We start from the raw sequence: 20,221 nt of genomic DNA, 5'->3' as shown, positions 1-20,221 counted from the left end.
GCTGGTGTTTCCTGAGTGTGCTGAAAAGGAAGCCTTTAACCAATACAGGCAATTTGTCCAAACTTTGCGTGTCCACATCATTCACCCATTCATTAATAAAACGTTTGTTGCCCTGTGTTTCTACTAGAACTGATCTGAAAAGGGTATTTCTATCTTCTCTTTGCTTAATAAATGAGAGTAGGAATATGTCAGTGATTTAATCATCAATATCTTCAAAATAAGAAGATAATAATAATAATTTCCTCTGTAGTTGGTACAATTACCTTTGAACCTTATGGATGAGGGTCAATCGTTTTTGGGTTTCCTACTAATTCAAGAACTGTATCTTCTGGTCTGATGTCTTTAGGTGTTGCTTCAGTATTTCCACATGATGTTCTTTCCTCGCAGTATGAAGTGTACCAGTCCCTCCTGCAGAAAAACAGCCCCACAACCTGATGCCCAGTAGTTCACAGATGGGATGGTGTTCCCAGACTAACAAGTGTCTCTCTTCCTCCTTCAAATGTAACTTCCCCAAACAGTTCCACCTTAGTTTCATCAAATCACAGAACATGTATCAAAAATGAAGGTCTTTGTCCCCGTCATGTCATTGTTTGGAGTAATTAATTCCTCTTCACTGACTGGCCTTTCAGCCCATGTCGAGAGACACTGTGGATAATGACACCGTTTTACTTCCTTCAGCTAGCATCAAGGTCTTTTTAGCTTTTATTCTGGGACTGAAACCTGTCTCAAAACTTCCAAACACATCCAGGTTGAGGCAGCGGGTAGAAGTCCAAATCCCCCTCCCGCAGAAAGGAGGTTGTTTTAACACTTTGGCACGCGGCAGCTCCCCGGTTTTCACCCCAGCAAAGGGAGTGAGGGAGGGTGAGGCAGGAAGCCACCAGGCTGTAAATCCCGAAGCAAAGGTGACGCTCCGTCTTAGCTGCGGCATGTTTATTGTGGTTTTCTCCCTTTTTCTCCAAAGGCCTATTTGGAACTGTCCACATTCCCAGCTCAAAAAGTATCTCTCCCCTGTGCTTTGAACTGCAACAACACTTTTAACCTTTTACCCCAGGTCTTCACAGAAGGCATTGGAGTTGCACCGTTTTTGATTTAATAACTGGTGTTTTAATCAAGTCAGATCGTGATATGAAGGAAGTCTGTGCAGGGCCACCTGTAGTCGCAGCATTTTCTGCAGAAAGGCAGCACTGGTGGATAATTTTTGCTTTCTTTAAGCACAGGAAACTACTTTTTACAGCTTATGACTGAAGCAATCATCATGTCCTCCACACCAAGCTTCCTCTGGTTGCTAGATGGCTTCCAGGACGTGGCGCTGAGTTGAAGAGGAAAAGGCTGGGTTCTTCCTGGAGCACTCAAGAGTTGCAGACAGGAACTATATGAATGTTAAGGCCAAGTACTTATGAGTGAAATAAATAATGCAAAGAGCCAAAAATTAACTAATCTTATGGCAGCCTCTATAAGAGATCTCTGTTAAATCCCTGGAATTAACTATTAAAATCTGTCAAAAAAGAAAAGTCTAAGAGTTTTTTACCCTTCATAAAGATACTAAAAGTGAAAGAGAGACTTTATTGGATGCTGCAGTAAACAATCCGTCTTGTAACCTGCACAAGCCTAGGATATCTTCAAACAGCTTTCGGTTTAGGGGTGAACTGTGTAGAGAGCAGCTGAAACACTAGTCATTAATTTTGCTTTAAAAATGGCGCTTGAGTTTTCATTCCTTATTTATCTGTTTTAAATGCAATATGAAAATAATTGACACTTTAATTCCCAGATGTATCATTTTTGATACAACTATTTCTCTAACAAAGTACTTTCCTTTTTAAAAAAATCTGCTGCATCCAGTAAACGTGTTGCATAAATATGCAATACACTTCTTAAATTAGTAAAAGCAGCGAATGCTTTTTGAATGTCATAAAAAGTTATTTTTATAGTGCTGAAAAAAATAGATGTTTTTAGTCATAACTGTTAAGTGAATGTAAAAGTCTGATGTATTAATTATGCTGCAAACAAATTTAGAACACAAGCCAATGAGTCAAAAATGGTTTCTTTTTTTTCATTTAGAAAAATAAAAAATAAAATATATATAATTTTTTTTCCAATAATTGTTTATATTAAAAGGTTAAAAATCTTTTTTTAAAAGAAAAATGACATAAAACATGCCTATGCTGATGCTAACAGCCTAACCAAAATAAATAAATAAAAGCTTTTCACTTTTGCACACAGATTTGAATATCCTGTCACGCTTCATTCGCCGTTGATACAATAACAAGAACTTCCTATTCGGCCCGCAATGAATCTTGGGATACAGTGGGCTGCAGAAGAAACACCAGACACACAACCTTCAAGAAAAAGGGTTAAATATTAGTGGGTCGTATTTTTAGGAGCCTTCGAAATAGGACGGCCTTCATCACTTCGCACTTCGAATGCGGCCTAAAATGCGGCCATAATAAAACAAATTCAGAATTCGTTTTATTATTTTATTCCGTTGTTTTGTTTATTTATTTTGGATATTTAAAATGTCTTCCAGTTCAAGTGTTAAATGTTCATTTGAATTTAAAGTTCATTCATATCTCACAATGTGTTCTTACGTCACTATGGCATTACCATTATATTACTTGAAAATGGTCTCAAAACAACAATATTATCGTTTATCGCAATAACTTCAGGGGCAAATGATCATCCAGCAAAATCTGTTATGGTGACAGGCCTGGCTTAGATGCATTTTTTTTTAAATGGAAAAACTAAAATTGTTTAAAGAAAGTTCCAGAGTAGTGTCTGAGGCCGGATCTGTGCACCAGTGCTAACAGACCGGAGAAGAGCCAGAAGGGTTTGAGATACTGACTTTAGATTTGTCCTGTCATCAAATTTCACAAATTCTAATTTATATGCATGGATTCACTAAAGCCCATGTGCGCTGATGTTTTTGTGCCTCCAGCGTTTTCATCATGTTGCCGGCAGAGGCCTGCAGTTCAGAGGTTGCTGCTCTCAGTGTAAGCTAACATGGTCTCCGTGCTGTAAGGTCATTCATTTCCCTGGCTGGCAGCCTAAACGGGAAGCAGATACTACATGTTATCACAGGCTCATTTTCCGGTGAAATTGACCTTCCCTCTCTGTGTAAACACACTCCACAACACACACACACACACGAACGCGCGCTTGCAGATGCCTGGAAGCTAAGGACAGCTTGACGTTGCCCGACTTTTACGACACATTAATGCGTCGCCCCTGGGCTTTTTCCTGGGAGGAAGTCGTCTCAAATCTGTCCCGATCAGCAAGAGGAAGAAGGAAACTGCATCCCACTGTTTGGGAAAGGGTTCGCATGAAGGAACCGTGAGCCTTCCGCCCCACGGTAGCCGTGGCGACCCGGGCAAGCGACGAGAGGAGGATGGAAACTGTCTACGCGGAGAGCAGGGATGAGAAGAGTTACAGCGGACCGGATGACGTCTCAATACCTCGTCTGAGGATGAGTCTGTCCTCCCGGTCAGACGTCGACATCCACACACGCGCACACACACACACACACACACAGAGAGAGTCAGGAAGGTGATGAATTCCCAACTCTTCCCGATTTCGAGCAGATGTGGAACCCCTAGGATATTTATTGTCGTTTTGGGAGCAATATGTGGTAGCCGGTGAGTTTTCCCCTCTGCTGTATCTATCCTGCTGGATATCCCCTCAAATCCAATAAGTGGTCTGTTGCTCGCTCGCTCTCTCTCTGAGAAAAATTGCACACTGGGGTGTGTGAGCGATGGAGACAGAGAACAGGAGGATGTAGAAATCCATTACGGGGAAACAGATCCACTTGGAGACACCCACGCAGACGTTATGTGGAGAAATAAATATGAAACTGGATCTAACAACGCCATTTCCTACTTAAGACTGTTGTCTTTGGTTTGAGTAAAAGTGCTCTGGAAAAGTTGCTTCTAATAAAAGGGCGAAGTTTGGCAACTGGACGTTGACAATATTGATATTTGCTGGAAAGTGAAGCGGCAGTCACATTTAATTTACATACAGTTTTGTTTTTTTGTGAGATAATGTTGGAACGCTTTTGGAAAAGAACAGTAAATTCCCCCTACAAACGTATTAAGTTATTTTTGTTTTCCAGCACTTTGCAATAATACTCATAACCAGTGAGATTTTTCACATTTTGTTACTTTGCGAGCATTATTTTTCCTTTGCTTGAGTGGGATATTATGTTCTGTGAAGAAAAAGGAAAAGCACTGATTAAAAAAAATGAAATGATTTTTAACATTTTCACAAGACAAAATTTAAGCGTGCCGTGGTTAGTCCACGTTAATCAAACTCTGGCCCGCCTAAAAGCCAAGGTCTCTGTTCGGTTGAGGTGAACTCTGGCGCGATTCAAATTCATATGTGAACGGGAAGCAAAGCGGAGATCGCTCCAAAGGCAGAAAGCAGACAATAGCACAAGGCATTCTGGGTAAATACAACTGAAACGAACACAAGAGTCTAGCGCTAGCAGGAAAAATGATTCACTTTTTTTTTTTTTTACCACAATAATTCTACAACTGCTAAAATCTGACGCCACTCCATTTTTGTCAGATTTCTGTGAAGAAGGAAGTTGCACTCAAGTCTTGTTTTAGTGTTTTTTCCTTCAGTGTTTCTTGGTATGGCGCCACCACAGGCGAGGAGTGGAGCAGCGGGGGGCGGGTAGATTTTCTTTGTGTGAAAATGTAACAAATGTTGCAATTTTGGTCCCCAATCGAACCTTGTCTACCGTACCATCAGGTCTGAAAACACCCTAAAAGTGTGAAGTCTTGTCATGAAACTCGATTGAATTTCTGGACTTTCACCTTTAGTTAAGCTACTAAAATGTTTACGCTGCTTGAGAAGAAATTAACTCCTTCTAGTCTCTCTACTAATTTTTTCTTATACTATCCAATTATTTACTGTCATTTCAACTGTCAACTTGATGTTTTCTCTTCGTATTTTTTCTCTCCATTGAAGCTGATCTGGCGTTCTTCCTGCAGGAAGACGTCACAGATGATGCTGCCAACAACCAGACATTATCCCTCTTATTAACGTGTTACTTTCACCTACATCAGCAGGAACACAGTGTATCTCCTCTGTCTTCTCAAACCACCCAGTCGGTCGCAGCAGATGGCCACTTGTACTGAGCCAGGATCTGGTTCTGCTGGAGGTTTCTTCCTGTTGAAGGGGAGTTTTCCTCTCCACTCTCACTACACGCATGCTCCGTATGAGGGATTGCTGTAAAGTCAGCAAATTTCTCCTGTCGCCACATGCTTGTTCAGGAGGAACAAGATACAATCTGCTGGGTTTCTTTAAAGCTTTTTAAGCTAATATTAATAATAAACTGAACTCAATGCGCAGTTTTGAAACTAGGATATAATAGAAACTAGAAAATTGAATAATAGAATTGAAGTGAAGTTACTTGTTTTTATAAAAGTGTTAGAAAAAAAATTAGTTTTTGTGTTTCATATAAAAGAAATTAAGTTTTATTTAACCACAGCACCTTCCTTCACATGTCTGCTGCCTGTCAGTTGACTAGTTTTTGTTTTTATAAAATAGGCGACGTCAAAAAGCGATTTATTAAAAGTTATCAGAGTAAGCAGGGTCGAACACTACTGCATGCCACAATTTTCTGAATTTATTCATCTGGAATTCTGAAAACACCAGATAATTTGTCTTCCAGTTACGTGACGGTTTGTGTTGTTCCACAGATTTCCAACCAAAACACATTACAGTTTCTGTTTGTAATGCGAGATCGTACGAAATAACGGAAGGGACGTGAATAGCTTTGCTAGTCACTGTAATTGAACTGATTTCAGCACCGTTCAGACCAGTTGTTGCCTTTGTTTTCTTGGTAAAAAAAAACCAAAACCAAGGTGATTGTGTCGACAACTCAGCAGGAAAAGATGGCCCCTGCCAAAGCAGCTTAGCTTTGCTTCCACTGAAACGCTTTTTACAGAGGGCTGCGGAGGGGAAAGGGGGACACGGCGCTGCGGGTGAGTCGGGTAAGTGACACTGATGAAGCGTGTTGTGTGTGTGGGCGTGAAAGCGGTGTTGTCACTGAGCCGGCTGTGTCGGGTGGCAGCGCAGCAGGGGAGCTAGCCGGGGGTCTGAAGCTGAGCTGCGGAGCGTGTCACTCCCCAGATCCATTAATCATTCCCAGCCTGCCCTGCCTCAGTGGCTCAAAGAGGCCCCGAAAAGTGCACGCACTAGGTGGTCCCCATGCCACCCCTCGAGGCCCCAGTCGAGTCAGCCCCTTGTAGGCAGACGGTGGACACAAAAAGTCGAGCATCCACCCGTTCACGCCGACATGCGTTTGTTACAAGAGTGAGCAATTCTTCCCATTAGTGCAGCAGATAATTGAATTTTTTCTGGAAAATCTTTCGCATGCGGATACAAGATCCTAACTGGGCACAGATGTTCCTTGGAGCTTGCTTTTTAAAAAAAAAAAAGGTAGCTACTGAAAAATTCAGAATTGCCACCATAGTCATCGAGGAATATTTATTTTTCCACTGAAAGTGCCAATATTTATCACAGCTGAATACCAAGCTAACGCTAAACTGCTAAGCACATAAAACAAAACTGTGAAAGTTAACGCTAAAACGGTTAAAGACATTTAAAAAATTTGGCGGAACTGAACGTTAAACTATTAAACACATAAAAAAAATTAGCGGAAGCTAACGCGAAACCATTAAACATAAAAAAATAAAAAAATTGTGAAATCTAATGCTAATTCTCTAAACACAGAAAAAATATGTGCAGGAGCTAACGCCAAACCGCTGAATACATTTTTAAAAATTGCAGAAGCTAACGCTATACCACTAAACACGTTTAAAAGATGCAGAAGCTAATGCTAAGCCGATAAACACATTTAAAAAGGTATTTGAAGCTAAAGCTAAACTGCTAAACACGAAGCAAATTAGTAGAAGCTAATGCTCATCATTAAGACCACTGTGTCTCAGTCTGTCACACATCACTTTCTTCTGGTTGACGACTGGTTTGAGACTCACAAACTGCAGAGTACGGAGTGTCTGACTTTGCTACATATCATTACTTTACAGTCATATGAATAGAATGGCCAAAGTCAAAAACACTCAATGTGACGTTCAAGCCATAGAAATGGGTAAAATTTTATGGCAGTAATTGGTTTAACAGGGGAGGGGTGCTGTGGTGGCACAGGGGTTAAGAACAACCCACATATGGAGGCCTCAGTCCTTGACGTGACTGTCGCAGGTTCGATTCTCAGCCTGGTGACCTTTGCCGCATGTCTTCTCCGTCTCTCATTTCCTGTCAATTCACTATCAAATAAAGGCCACTAGACCCAATAAAACCTTTGATCTGCAAGGCTTTTAAGCCATCTTGAAAAATGGCCGTCATCATTAAGTAGCTAATAGGTAAAATTTAAAACATGCAACCTGATGAATGAGCAGACAAACTTCTATGCTTGTATACAGACTTCAATAATTTCACAGCAATATGCTGCAGTACATGAATGAACAAAATAAAATGAAAAAATAAAAAAAACAAATGGAAGTTATCCACTAATTGCACTGGAGAGGTTTTCTATTTAAACATTTAAAAATGGTTATAATCTTGCAAACCGGGTCTCACATCCCATGCTGGAGAATGTGTGGAAATGTAGAAGCAAATTATGCACATATATTCTCAGAGTGTCAAAAATTACACTTATTTTGGACAATGTATCCAAGACTGTGTATCTTGGAAAACATAAAAAATATATATGTTTTGAAGGAAGATTTTAAACTTTTAGGCATTAAAACACTAAAATACATCAGAACCACAGTAGCGTGACACAAGCATTAAAACTGGAGCATGCCGATTGGTGACCTGATTTTTAATCAGTTTAAGGAAGCAAATAATGAAGTTCAGGACGCCACTGACAAATCACCAGTGCATACTTTATGCAGGCATAAATAAACTAATCAACAAAAATGTGCAAAAAGGATCTTCTCACAACACTCCAACAGCCCTCTAAATAGCCATCCTCCACTCAGCTGAACAAAAACGTTCAGTTTGCTCCATAAAGCCTGAACAAAACCTTTTTTTTTTTCTTTTTTGGCTCCAAACATCACGTCTGTCTTGAATTATGAGCTCAAGAAAACAAAATCCTCCAAACATGCAGCGTTTACCCAGAGGACACTGAACTATAGCAGAACATGGACTCCTTCTCCTCCTCCTCCTCCCTGCTTTCTTTCTCCTCATTTTTAGATGCCCCAAATGCATTTCTTTGTTTTATGGTCTGGGCCGTACACAGGAAAACCTCTTACCAAAGTCACCCGGGCTTATGTTGCAAGAAGCGCTGGAAGGGAACGCAACCGGAGCCAGATTCGGGAGCATTGTTCTCTGCTTGCAGTCGCTGGGGAGAACGTCGGTTTCAAAAGTGCAGCAGGTCCTGGTTTAACATGCGAACGGCATGCGTCACTGACATGCTATCAAAACTATGGAGGCTTTGCTTGAACTGTTGACACAAGTGATGGAGAGACGAGCTGAAATGTGAGGCGGTAAAAGTAACGCCTGGCTTCACGCTGCGTTTCAACTGCAAAGGCCCGTCAGAGAACCGAAAAACAACTCCCGATAAACTTTTACTTTCTGCGTTGGTATTCGGCGCGTTGCGGAGTCATTTGTAACCTTTGAACGTTTCCTGCGTTCTGTCTCACCGCACTCCTGAACGTCACTGGTTTCATTGGTATTCTGTGGGGCGAATCAACACGAAGTTGATCTAAAGTGTCAAGTGGAAGGAGAAGAGATCCAGGATTTTTAGGGGATGTTTTTTTTTTTTTTTTGCAGCAATAAAAATCTAGAAAATGTGGTGCATTTTTATTCAGCGTGTTATCCTTAATAAAATTTAGTACAGCTAAGTCTGTCGCAATAAGTGATAAGTCAGTTAATCACATGATAAATGAAAATGAGCTCCGTAATTTCAGTTTGTTTGTTTTCCTCGTGTTTCACTTTTTCTACCAAAGGTAAGACAAAGGTCTTCAGTCTCAACTAGACCATTTTTTTGAAGGGTAATTTTGTTTAGAGAGACTAGAATTGTGTTTGTCACATAAAAGTCTAATAAAATATGTTTAGTTTGTGACAGTGAGGTGGTAAAATGTGAAAATGAAAAAACAGCTGAGTTTTCATTACAAATGGGCCCAAAACTTTGTCAATATTCAGCTAATGTTGAAAAAGAAATGCAATTTTGCAATTTCTGTGTCTCCACTAAATATAAAACTCAATTAAAACCCCTTTGTTTACACGTCAAGTAATTAAATAAGACGCCTCCAGCTACATCCTGTTGTCTTCTTCTTTGTGGTTTCTGCCAGTGGTAACATCCAGTTGTTGATCATGTGACTCGTGTGATGTGGAAAAAAAGTGTTTCCTTTGCAGTTCTGAGAAATAAACCAATTTTGATAAAAAAAACAACTTTTTATTGACAAATTGTTGTTTTTTTAACTGGTGCACATCCATTAAGCAAATTTATTTTCAAAATTGCGCAATTCTTCAGTCAATGGAAATCATTTCATATATATTTTTTTATGAATTAACGATATAAAAAATCAAAACCTACCTGGAAACAGCTGACTTACCCAAAACCCACAACCATTTGTTGTTTTCTAAACTGAGCTACAGCAAAGCATGGCTCTGATGGCAAAGACAAAGACACAAGAAGAGGAACCGAACCAAAACATGGCGTCTATTTCACGAACATCCATGAAATCACGCTATACAACGATCCATCTCTTCCATCACACGGGCCGGTCGGTTCCGCTGAACCCTGAAACCAAACCCAGATGCGGAGCGGGTCTTGCACGGCCCAACGTGGCGGGACGGAAAAGGCCTGGCGTGTGGCAGCGTTGTCGCACGGTTGTCAGAGGCAAGAACAAGTTCGTAAACTACCGTGGCTTCCTCCTGCCCAATGTAATCAAGGTTTGACTGTATTTGTAGATGTTCTATTGTGAATCAAATGAAAGCTGAGTTTATGCAGTAACAGGATTTACGGATATGACATTGTTTTTAAAATACTTTCATAACAGAGCTTTACGTAACTGGTGCTGTCAGCAGGGGCGGTTCTTCTACACCCTACACCAAACAACCCAAAAAAAATTTCTGCAAAAAAAAAAAAACAAAAAAAAAAAACTACGTCTGTGTTATATAACATATCAGAAACATTAAATGGGTTCTATTATGCATCTTCCAGGCATTTTATAGCATGAGCAGGTCACTATGTTAACTTCAGTTGTTACAGAAATGTTATCTAGATAAAATATGACTTTAAAGAAATTTAACTTTTTGTAATTTAACATCTTGAGATTGGGCATCTGTCTCTTTAAGAAACTCCCGCTCTTTCTGAAACTCCACCTTCAGGAAGTCTTCACAACATGGCTCCTCTATTAACCCTTTAGTACATGTTTTTACCAGCGATCCACTGAGAAGTAGCTCCTATAATGAGCTCAGTAGATGTGCTGTTCCACAAAGTGTCTGCTAATTGCTGCTGGCTAGTCTGAAGGAGCTGAGTGAGGGAGTCGCAGAGGAGAGGTCAGAAGCTTGGGAACTGCAGTTCTGAGGAGGAGCTGCATTCCGGAGGCGATGCTGTTCAGGGTTTTGCGTCTCTGAATGGCTGCTTTAGTTCCCTGACCTTTTGAGAAAACACACCTTATGATTTTATCAGAAATATCTCCTACGGGAAACGTGCTCTTATTGTTAAAGAATCAGCATTTTATGTCTATTTTTAGGTTTTAAAATGAGAATAAAATGTTTTCTTCTTCTGTTAGGATTTTGATAACTGTGGAAAATTATGTATTTTATTTTTAAAAAGCCTAGTTTCCAACCTAATGACAAGAGAAATAGACTTAAAGAAATACCATTGGTACATTTGATGCCTCGCAGGTGGAATGGAAACGGAGATCTCTTAATAGATGCCAAAACATTTCTGTGCGTTTTTTTGCCCGAGCAACAGATCTTTCTGCTTCATCCACCATCATCTTAATGAAACTACAGAAGAATTAAAACTCACTTAAAACCGCACCCAACAGTGAAAAGGAGACGCTTGTCAAGGTGGAGGAAGGAAAGCGTCCTCGGAAACCAAACCAGCTGGAAACCGAGCAAGTGCAAAATTACACGTGTGAGTGACTGAGGCTACCATTTTCATCTCGACTCAAAACCCCACTTGGCAGAAAAAGGTTTCCCACAGTTTGCCTCACAGCCCATCAGTCATGCAGGGTGTGTGTGTGTGTGTGTGTGTGTGTGTGTGTGTGTGCGTGTGTGTGTGTGTGTGTGCGTGTGTGTGTGTGTGTGTGTGTGTGTGTTGGGGGTTTACTCTCAGGGGTCAGCGCTACACCAAGCATGGAGAGAATATGAAGCAGCTGCCAGGGACACGAGGGCCCGGCCTGTCACCATGTGGATGTTCTAGCCGCGCTCATGACTACAAATTATTATGAATCTCTGGCTGGATTTGATGTGAGCTCATTCATTTACATGTGTGCAGATACAAACTTGTGAATTTGTTGGCAAAGTGCACTGGGGTGCGCGAGTTTGCAAAAATCGGACAGTCTTGAAAAGGGAGAACCGTAAAATAACAGAGAACATTACACTGGAAGATTTTATATCGAGATCTACGGAGGCCCAGACGTGACCAGATCAAATAAATAAATATTCATGAATGTCTTAATTTTAATTCAAACTGGAAATAGATGTAATAAATCAATAAATGAGCAAATGAAAACAAAATTATATAATTGATGTAAAATGCTAAAATTAAAACTTTTAGTATTTATTTACTTCATTGTTTCTTAATTTCAGTGATGTCTTTCAATGAATTTTTTTATTTACTCTTTGTGCCATCAAACATGAATCTTATTGATTATACTCCACCAAGAACCTCTAAAAGTAAGGTTAGCCACATCTATTGTCTCACAGTTACTGCAGAACTGGACTACTAAGAAATAGTAAAATATTAATTTTTTATATATATATATATATATATATATATATATATATATATATATATATATATATATATATATATATATATATATACATATACATATATATATATATATATATATATGTATATATATATATATATAGTCATATCAAGGAATAAATATGTATTAGATGGATGTTAATGTACATTATTAGAGATTTATTTATTTATCTAATGAAATATAGCACTTTTGGGCATAAAGATACAGAGCTTCGGGGGAGTGGGCGGGATTAATTCTGCTACAGACGTTCTCTTGAGTTGCTGCTTGAAGCAGCCAATCAGACGTCAGGATCTCTATAGAAGCAGCTCTAGTCCCGCCCACTGAGTTTGATGGATGAAGGTGACATTTTGAATTGATTCATCACATGCTTCAGTACAGGAACAGTAATTAATTTATTGAATCATGAAATAGTTATGTCTAATTTTTAAAATGAAATTAAGACATTTAGTTTAGGAATGAATAATTAAATTTATATTTAACTAATTATTTCTATATTTATTTCTAGTTTTGATAAATTACATTTACATAATTATTTCAAAAGTTATTTATTGTAAATTGGCACAAGTCACTCTCCATACAGATGTGTGTTTAATTTGGCACTCTTCACTCTCCATAATCTTTTTTTTACTGACCTATTTATTGGAATGTGACACAGAATCATGGCTGTGTTGGTGTTTTACGTCTCTTTTTGTCTCCCCTTCCTGTCTTTCTGCTCTTCTTTATAGATGTCATAACTCTCTGTGAAAGTTAACTTCATGGAGAATTTCCTCTCCAGATGCTTTGCAGCCTGCTGCTGCTTCAGGCACTTCAAAAATCTGTCCAAAACCAAATAGTTCCCCCATTTTACTTTCTGATTATAGTAATGTTATTCAGACACGTCGGTGGTGGGGAGACCTGTGCTGCCATTTGTCTTTGTAGTCATGTTTTCTAGTCATGTGCCTCCAGCTGATAGGAATTCAAATATTCCTGCTGCCAACATAAATTTCTTTCTTTCTTTTCTTGTTCTTTTTTTTTTTTTTTTTGGACGAAATAATGCCAGCCATGCACAGAGTCATGGGAACCTGACTTTGACTGACTTCCTTGATGCCTGCCACCAAGAAGTGAAACCAACTCTCCCATAACCAAAATCTTTTTCTTTCTCTTGCTCCAATATGACAATGGTCCAAAACAAAAGGAGACCAATTATTACTGATGAGGAAGCCTATAGAAACGACCCAAGACAAGTAAGCTAAGCTAGCAGGGGGAACCCAAGGATTCTGTATTTGTTACACAGAAAATCGACCTCTAGATGTTGCATTTGTACTTAACCAAGAATAAACCTGCTTTTAAATTTGTTCAATAGTTTCTGAATTTGGAAGATTTTACATTTTTAAATTATTTAAGATGTAAAATAATTAACAAAAGTACAAACTACATAGCTATAAATCCTGAGATTTTCCAAGAACAGTCATAATTTATACAGCTGCAGTATGTAACTTTTATTTGCAAGCCCCGCCTCCTGGCTCTGATTGGTTGTTTCCAGTTAACATTGGGAGAAAAGCTTGATTATCTGTCTCATACCATACTCTCAAAACATACTGGCAGTTTGAACAAAAAGTAAATAAAAAATTATTAAAAAGCTGCATACTGCAGCTTTAATGACATGCATTAAAGCTGGTTTTTGCTGCTTGTGTCTAATGTAGGCCCACATTTCATGCACAATGTAACTGTTTGCAAATAAATCTACACTATACAATTTGAGTTTTGGACGGCGTTAAGTATTGGTCATTAAAATTATTTGACATTAGCAGGCATAATGTTCAGTGATGGTTAACATTCCAGCAGAATTGGCAACGTTACTCTGGGAGTAAATCCAAGCTAAACAGTTTGATTAGATGTTGGTTCAGTTAAGAGCTGTTCTCGTTGGTTGTGTGTGACTGATATGTTCATATGCGATATATTATGAATGAACTTATCATCTCAATAAAAGGTTAGGACTGTTGTGAGACTTGCGGTCAAGAAAGTTTATGCTTTTGGGGGAAAATTTACATTTTTATAGTTGTAACTTGCTTAGCCATTAATGCTAAGGCCAAACTTGCTAGGTGAGCTTCGTTGGCAATGTAGCTGTGGCTGCCAGAAGAGAAATATAAAAAGATTACTAATGTTTCATGCTTTCATGAGGAAAAATATCTGGGTAATTAGTTTGAATTTAATTAATTTACCTGAGAAAGTAGCCTGCAGAAATAAATGTAATAAAACTCAAATGTTTATTTGGACACACTGATTGAAATTTATCCAGATGAAATGCATACAAGTGTTAGGTTCTAACAGTTTGTTTTAAACTATATACAATTAACTGACAACCAAATGAAGTTCGACTCTTCTTCTCAAATCTATAAGGTTTTATTGAAGTGCTCCATGTATCCAAAATGACTGACCAATCAGAAGATGAACCTATTTGTTCTTAATTTTATTAATAATGGGAAGTGACTGATCACATTCTGTCAAAACAGTTAATTTAGTAGTTGATGGCTCTGTTGTTACGTATTGTACGGAGCCCCCAAAGGGACAAAAAAAATGTGCACCTGATCGGAACTGATGCACATATAATGTGAAATTAAACCAGGGGAATAATCTGTCCAGTATTTCTTGAGTTTTGAATGACATTATCAGATATATTCTGTATTTTCAAGAAGTTGGCTGTATTTCTTCAGAAGCCATTTTCTATCATAAGTTAGTTTGTGGACATTGCTAGTCTGGCTTCTAAGAGTATGATGTGCACAAAACTCATGTTTTTCCATAAAAAGTTTTTGCGAGAGGATGACGTGTTTTTTTTGTTTGTTTGTTTTTTTCCCGAAATGGAATCACTTGCTCACAACTAGTCACGTCAGCACTAGTCAACTAGCTGGATGTTACTACTGGAGGAAATGACAAAGAAGTCAACAGGAAGTAGTAGGAAGATGATGGTTTGTTTTTGTTTTTTTCAGACAACGTGCAGCTGGTTCCACCAGAGCTCTCACAGCATCACACAGTACATAAAAAGTTCTGTTTGTCATTCAAATGTGTTGAATCCACAGCTCTTCTGTAAAATGGTCGACTACAATTCCCCCAAAACACCACATGCGTAGCCATGGATATAATCTCATGTAACTGTTTACATACATCGCTGCCATGATTTTTAATGACTTATTACATGAAGAAACGTATTCTCATGTAATTTTGATTTCATTTCCTCTTTAATAGAAACACCGCAATTGCAAAATTGCAAGGGGATGGGGGGGTGTTTCAACATTATCAGGATATAGACAAAGATTTGTGCACATTTGTCATGGAAGCACAGTTTCTGCGAGTATAAGCAGGTATAGATGACGTATGAATGGATGGAAGATGTACAGAAAGAGTTGGTGAATTTCATTGCCTGCTTTAAATGTTTTTTTTTTTTTTTGTTTTTTTTTGCTCTGGGCCCCATACAACCTTGTGCCGCCTCTGGTGTCGGAACACCCTTCCTATTATTTTTCCCCTGTCTGGCTCCTTTGCGGTTTTTATCTGATGACACCACTTGCACACACAGCGAGACGGCGAAGGGGAGGGGAAGCGGACGCCTCCCGCCGACAGTGAGATGGATGCCGCAAGTGACACGCTTTTGTTTTCCTGAAATGCGCTCGCATGCGGGCGAAAGTCGGAGGCCAAAAAGGGAACAACTTGTTCACTTGTTCCGTTTGGTTGAGCAAACCATGGCAGTGGCAGGGGCTGGTCGCTTCTCCCCCGGCTCGCCCCACGGTGGCTCACACAGGCCCAGGCCGTTGATGTAAGCCCCTGCTGCTCCGCTGGAAACAGGCATCACGGCAAAATAACACTCGGATTCGGATTACCTCACGCTTTGTTTCCCCTCTGTGAATAGTTTGCAGCCTCTAAAGTGGCAGTTTGTGCTCTACGTGCCAGAAATGTCAATAAAACCGCCCTAATCGGCCCTGCGATCTGTAACAGCACCTGCTTATGGAAACACATCCCGCCCCAGCAGTTCATCTCTGCAGCTGCGACGTTTCCTTCCCATTAAAGTAGGAAATGTCGGCTGGCGCGCGTTTGGACAAGCCCGCTTTGCTGAAAACTCGTCCAGCCCTGTGCTTCCGGCTGAATCGTTCAGCTCGATTGTTGGCGATTGGGTTTTCACTGATGGAAATATGCACTCTTTCAGGATGAAGTGGCTTTACACAGCTCTTTTCAACAAGCGGGAATTTATTTTTAAAACATTGATTCACTGGATATAAGGTTCTTTAGCTTTCGATGAACAGAACTCGCCTATTTTCATTGCTTGTCTCAGTAAAGAGGAATTATTATTTTATTTGTGTCACTACCATTTAAAGACCACAGCATATTAACATAATGGCAACACTTAAATATCCCAGTGTACACAATGAACTGGTTTTTAGTAGGGAAATGTTTGCCTTTAAGCTAACCGAAAGCATTAGCAGTAACGCTAACGTTAAACTTGATAGCAAGCAAAGCTTCCAAACATTGGAGCCGTCTTCGCCGATTGTGTCTGATCTTAGTATTTTGTTGAAATTTAACTGATATCTATGCCTGTCACAATACGTAATAAATCAGTTTACTGCATAATAAATAAATCAAGCTAAATAATTTCCATTTGTACAATTTATTGTTTTTCTCTCTTCTGTCTCTTTTTCTAACTGGATGATAGAAGTCGTCAGTCTGGTCCTTTGGTCTCAACTAGTCCCTTTTTCTGAAGAGCAATTTTGATTTCCGGACACTTCATAATTTATTTTATTTGTCGTTTCTGTTGTTTAGTTTATTTATTTTTGATATTTAAAATGTCTTCCAGTTTCAGAGTCAAATGTTCAGTAGAATTTAAAACTTACTGGTCGTTCAGAATGTGTCCTTGCACTATTATGTCATTACCCTTATATTACTTGAAAATGGTCTCAAAACAACAATATTATCATTTATTGAAATAACATGTGGGACGATTTATCGTCCAGCAAAATTTGATATCATGATCGGCGCATTGATAACATACCTTTTTTTTTTAATTGGTTGATATTTAGCATATTCATTGAAGTACCTTTTAATTGTCACGTAGAAACCGCGAGCCAAAAAACGTGACCAAAACTTTGCCATGAAACCTAAACAGGCTTCATTAATGAAGCTTTTAACTTCCTTTTTTTTCCTGTTTTCTCTGGAAACTCCTCCACTTTTCTTGTCTTAAATCTTTGGAATTTTCAGCATAAATAAATATTAGTTGGTGCTATTTTAAAGTTGAGTTTGTGGTTATGAAAAAAGTTTGAAACAATCACAGTCATGGTAAAAAAAAGACAGAAGAGTACACCATCTTTTAAGTGCAGGGTGTTAGATTTGGATGACCCCTACGGAAATCTGTTTCCATGCACAGCCTTTCCTGTTTTACGCACTGTGCTGAAAATAAGACGGCATTAAAAGGTACAATAAAACTTCAGATAATTTGAGAAATGTTGAATACACACTTTCAAACTAAGAAGATATAGGCTAGCAATACATTTGTCTATTTAAAAAACAAAAGCAAATAAATAGCATTTATGACTGGAAAAGAATTGAAGTCACTAATTCAGCAGGAAAGCAGGTTTTTGTTCCCTTTGATAACAAAGCTCAGGTAAGATGGCGAAAAATATGCAAATATAAATACTGAAAAAAAAAGAAAGAAAAACTGGCCTTGGATTTCATTCATATTCAGATTTTTTTGCCCCTGAATGGCTTCAGGTCTAGCAACGCATCTGGCTCAGACATCATTCAGATTTATCAGCAAGAAAATATCAATAACAAAAAAAAAACTTTTCTTTTTTTAACAACAGTCGATGAAACCAGAGGACTTAATGAACGGAACAGAAAAGTTGCTGTTCACCGTAATTTTCCAGCCCATAAGAACGCAGCAGAGATTTTATGTTGTGACAGAGGGGATTCTCTGCATCCATTAAACTTGTGCGTAACCATGACAGCAGAAGTAGGGAAAAAAAACATATAAACTGATAGCAGCATTTAACAGGTTATCAAAGGTAATTTTAAATTAGGAAATGTCCCGATAAATACTGTTATCCGAGGGTAAATGAACTGATTGTTGTACTTAAATTAAATATAAGTCCGCATATAATCCCTCAAAGTTTACGTCAATGTTGTCAGAATTGAATTATTTAATTTGAGGAAAATTGTCGTAAAAAATAACTCGAATTTAAAGACATTTGTTCACAAAACGATTTTTAAAGAAACTTTTTCTCTGGATACGGACACAGTTTCTACTCAGAAACAGTGATTCTTATCAACTAAAATTAATTATGTCCAATTATTTAATTGCTTAAATTCGAATAGATTTTTATCGGTGTAAATAAAAGAGAGGCTTTGACCTACCGACGCACTCGTTGGCTTCCCGGGCCGTGGCGCGTTGCCACGGCCGGTCGTAGTGGAACGGCTTGCACCTGTCGCACTCCGGCCCCGCCGTGTTGTGCTTGCACTCGCACACCAGGTTCCCCTCGCGGTCTTTGACGCACTTCGATGCGTGCCCGTTGCACTTGCACCGTCCGCCGACCTGCAGGTCCGACACGGCGTAGAAGTAGGAGTCGCGCGCCAGCTCCGAGTCGTCCTCGTTCTCGTCGCCGAACGTGTGCAGGCGGCTGAAGATCACCTTGATGTCGGTGGCCGTCACCCAGTCCTGCAGCACCGGCGAGTTGTCGAAGTCGTGCGCCGACGGCCGTCCGTCCAGGGTGCTGAAGGCGATCAGGCCGCCGGTCAGCGGGTGCATGTCGGTGTGGGAGTCCGTGCAGATCGCCTCTTGCTCGTTCTGCTTGGTGATCGTCGCCTTGTTCTGCCGGTTGTACATCTTCTTGCACTGCGTGGAGTAGAACTGGAACGGAACCCACGACTTGCCGTAGTCCATGGACTTGTAGATCGCCATGGACTCGGGTCTGGGCGAGCAGAACTGCAGGCTCACGTAGGTGACCTCGAACTTTTTCCCAAGCGACAGCGTTAGGGTGACGTTCTGCGGGTACTGCGCGTAGTTCTCCGACTGCCAGCAGGTCAGGTTGTGCGGGTTGTTGAGGTCCGTCAGGTAGGCGGGCGGGTGGGATTTCTTGGGGTCCGCGGCGTCGCACGTGTGGCAGTCCCGCGTGCGCTCTTCGCCCTTCTCAGTCACCACGCAGTAGCGGGCCGCCGGCGCGCCGCAGGTGCTGGACACGCGCGCATCCTTCCCGAAAGCGGAGTTGACGAAGTCGGGGATGCACCTCCGCGGGTTCCCGTTCTCGTCGTAGCACGGGTCCGGCGGGGAGGACTGCGCGGCGAACATGCTCAGCCCGTATCCCGCGGAGGCGCGTCCGGCCAGCGCGCAAGCTGTCAGCAAGGCGACCCACGTCTCCAAAAGCCGTCTCATGGTAGGACTTAATCCGAGCGCCGCGGGGGGCCGATGCGCTGAAAACACACGGGAAGGCACGGTTATCACCCCCAACAGCACCTGCGGCAAAACACTGAGAGAAAATGAATCAGGACGATTGGATGGAATGGTTGCTGAATGCTTTTTTTAAAAGAAATAACCTTACAAGGGGAAAGGAAAACTCCACCCAGACCACCACCTCTCAAATGGACAGCTCAGGCTGAAAGAGTTGGAGGTCCCCCCGCAGAATTTGGAGGAGGAAAAGAAGAAAAAAAAAACAGCCTTTATCCAGTTTACGCACGAAACAAAAAGGTGCAATAGACTCTCCCTCCTTTCTGGAAATAAGAGAAAAAATAGAAGAAGAGAGAAAGTAAATGGCAAATGCCCAACTGGCTGCCTGCCTCTGCCTCAGTCGGTCCACTCTGTCACACCTCTGCCCACCTCTATCACTGTCTGTCCCATTCCCTCTCTATTCTGATGGGAGGGGGGAGAAAAGAGGAGTCCACCAGCGTCTGAACGCTGGAAACAGATCTCTGCCCGTGTAAAAGGAAACGGCGCCATCTTCTGGTAAAATATCGGAACTACGTTGATATTATGCCTTTCATATATCACTTATTTTTTCCCAGAACGTTTTTTTTTGTTTTTTGCAAAAATTTAAAAAAAAATATACTTATGTCATTATTTTAGGAAAGTGACAGTATTCACAACAATACTATAATAATATATAAAACATATTTGAATGTTGCGTAAAAGTGCAATATCTTTTCCAAGTCATCTCAGGAAGTGAAACAGTCATTTTATAGAGCTTCGTGATACTGGCAATAAAATATTTCAAGCTTTTATTTTGTTCAAATTTAAT

At 40.1% G+C, this 20,221-nt stretch overlaps 1 protein-coding gene across 2 annotated transcripts in view; it reads right to left on the bottom strand.

Annotated features, from left to right (window-relative positions):
- The window catches only part of ntn1b (netrin 1b), a 62,888-nt gene extending 42,861 nt beyond the window's left edge, over nt 1–20,027 (bottom strand). The window contains exons 1-2 of one of the 2 annotated variants that reach the window (XM_015005223.2): nt 19,529–20,027; nt 18,348–19,456 (exon numbers count right to left, since the gene is read on the bottom strand). In XM_015005223.2, coding sequence (XP_014860709.1) covers nt 18,348–19,362 — 1,015 coding nt within the window. In that variant the 5' untranslated portion in view covers nt 19,363–19,456; nt 19,529–20,027. The remainder of the gene's footprint in view (nt 1–18,347; nt 19,457–19,528) is intronic. The other variant, XM_015005225.2, reaches the window with a different exon arrangement.
- Between the last annotated feature and the right edge of the window lie 194 nt (nt 20,028–20,221).

This window comes from Poecilia mexicana, unplaced genomic scaffold, assembly GCF_051168715.1.
Source record: "Poecilia mexicana isolate PSO_F unplaced genomic scaffold, ASM5116871v1 scaffold_8, whole genome shotgun sequence".
NCBI classification, from domain to species: Eukaryota; Metazoa; Chordata; class Actinopteri; order Cyprinodontiformes; family Poeciliidae; genus Poecilia; species Poecilia mexicana.
The sequence above is the reverse complement of the archived record's forward strand: the minus strand, read 5'-3'. Positions and strand labels throughout refer to the sequence as shown.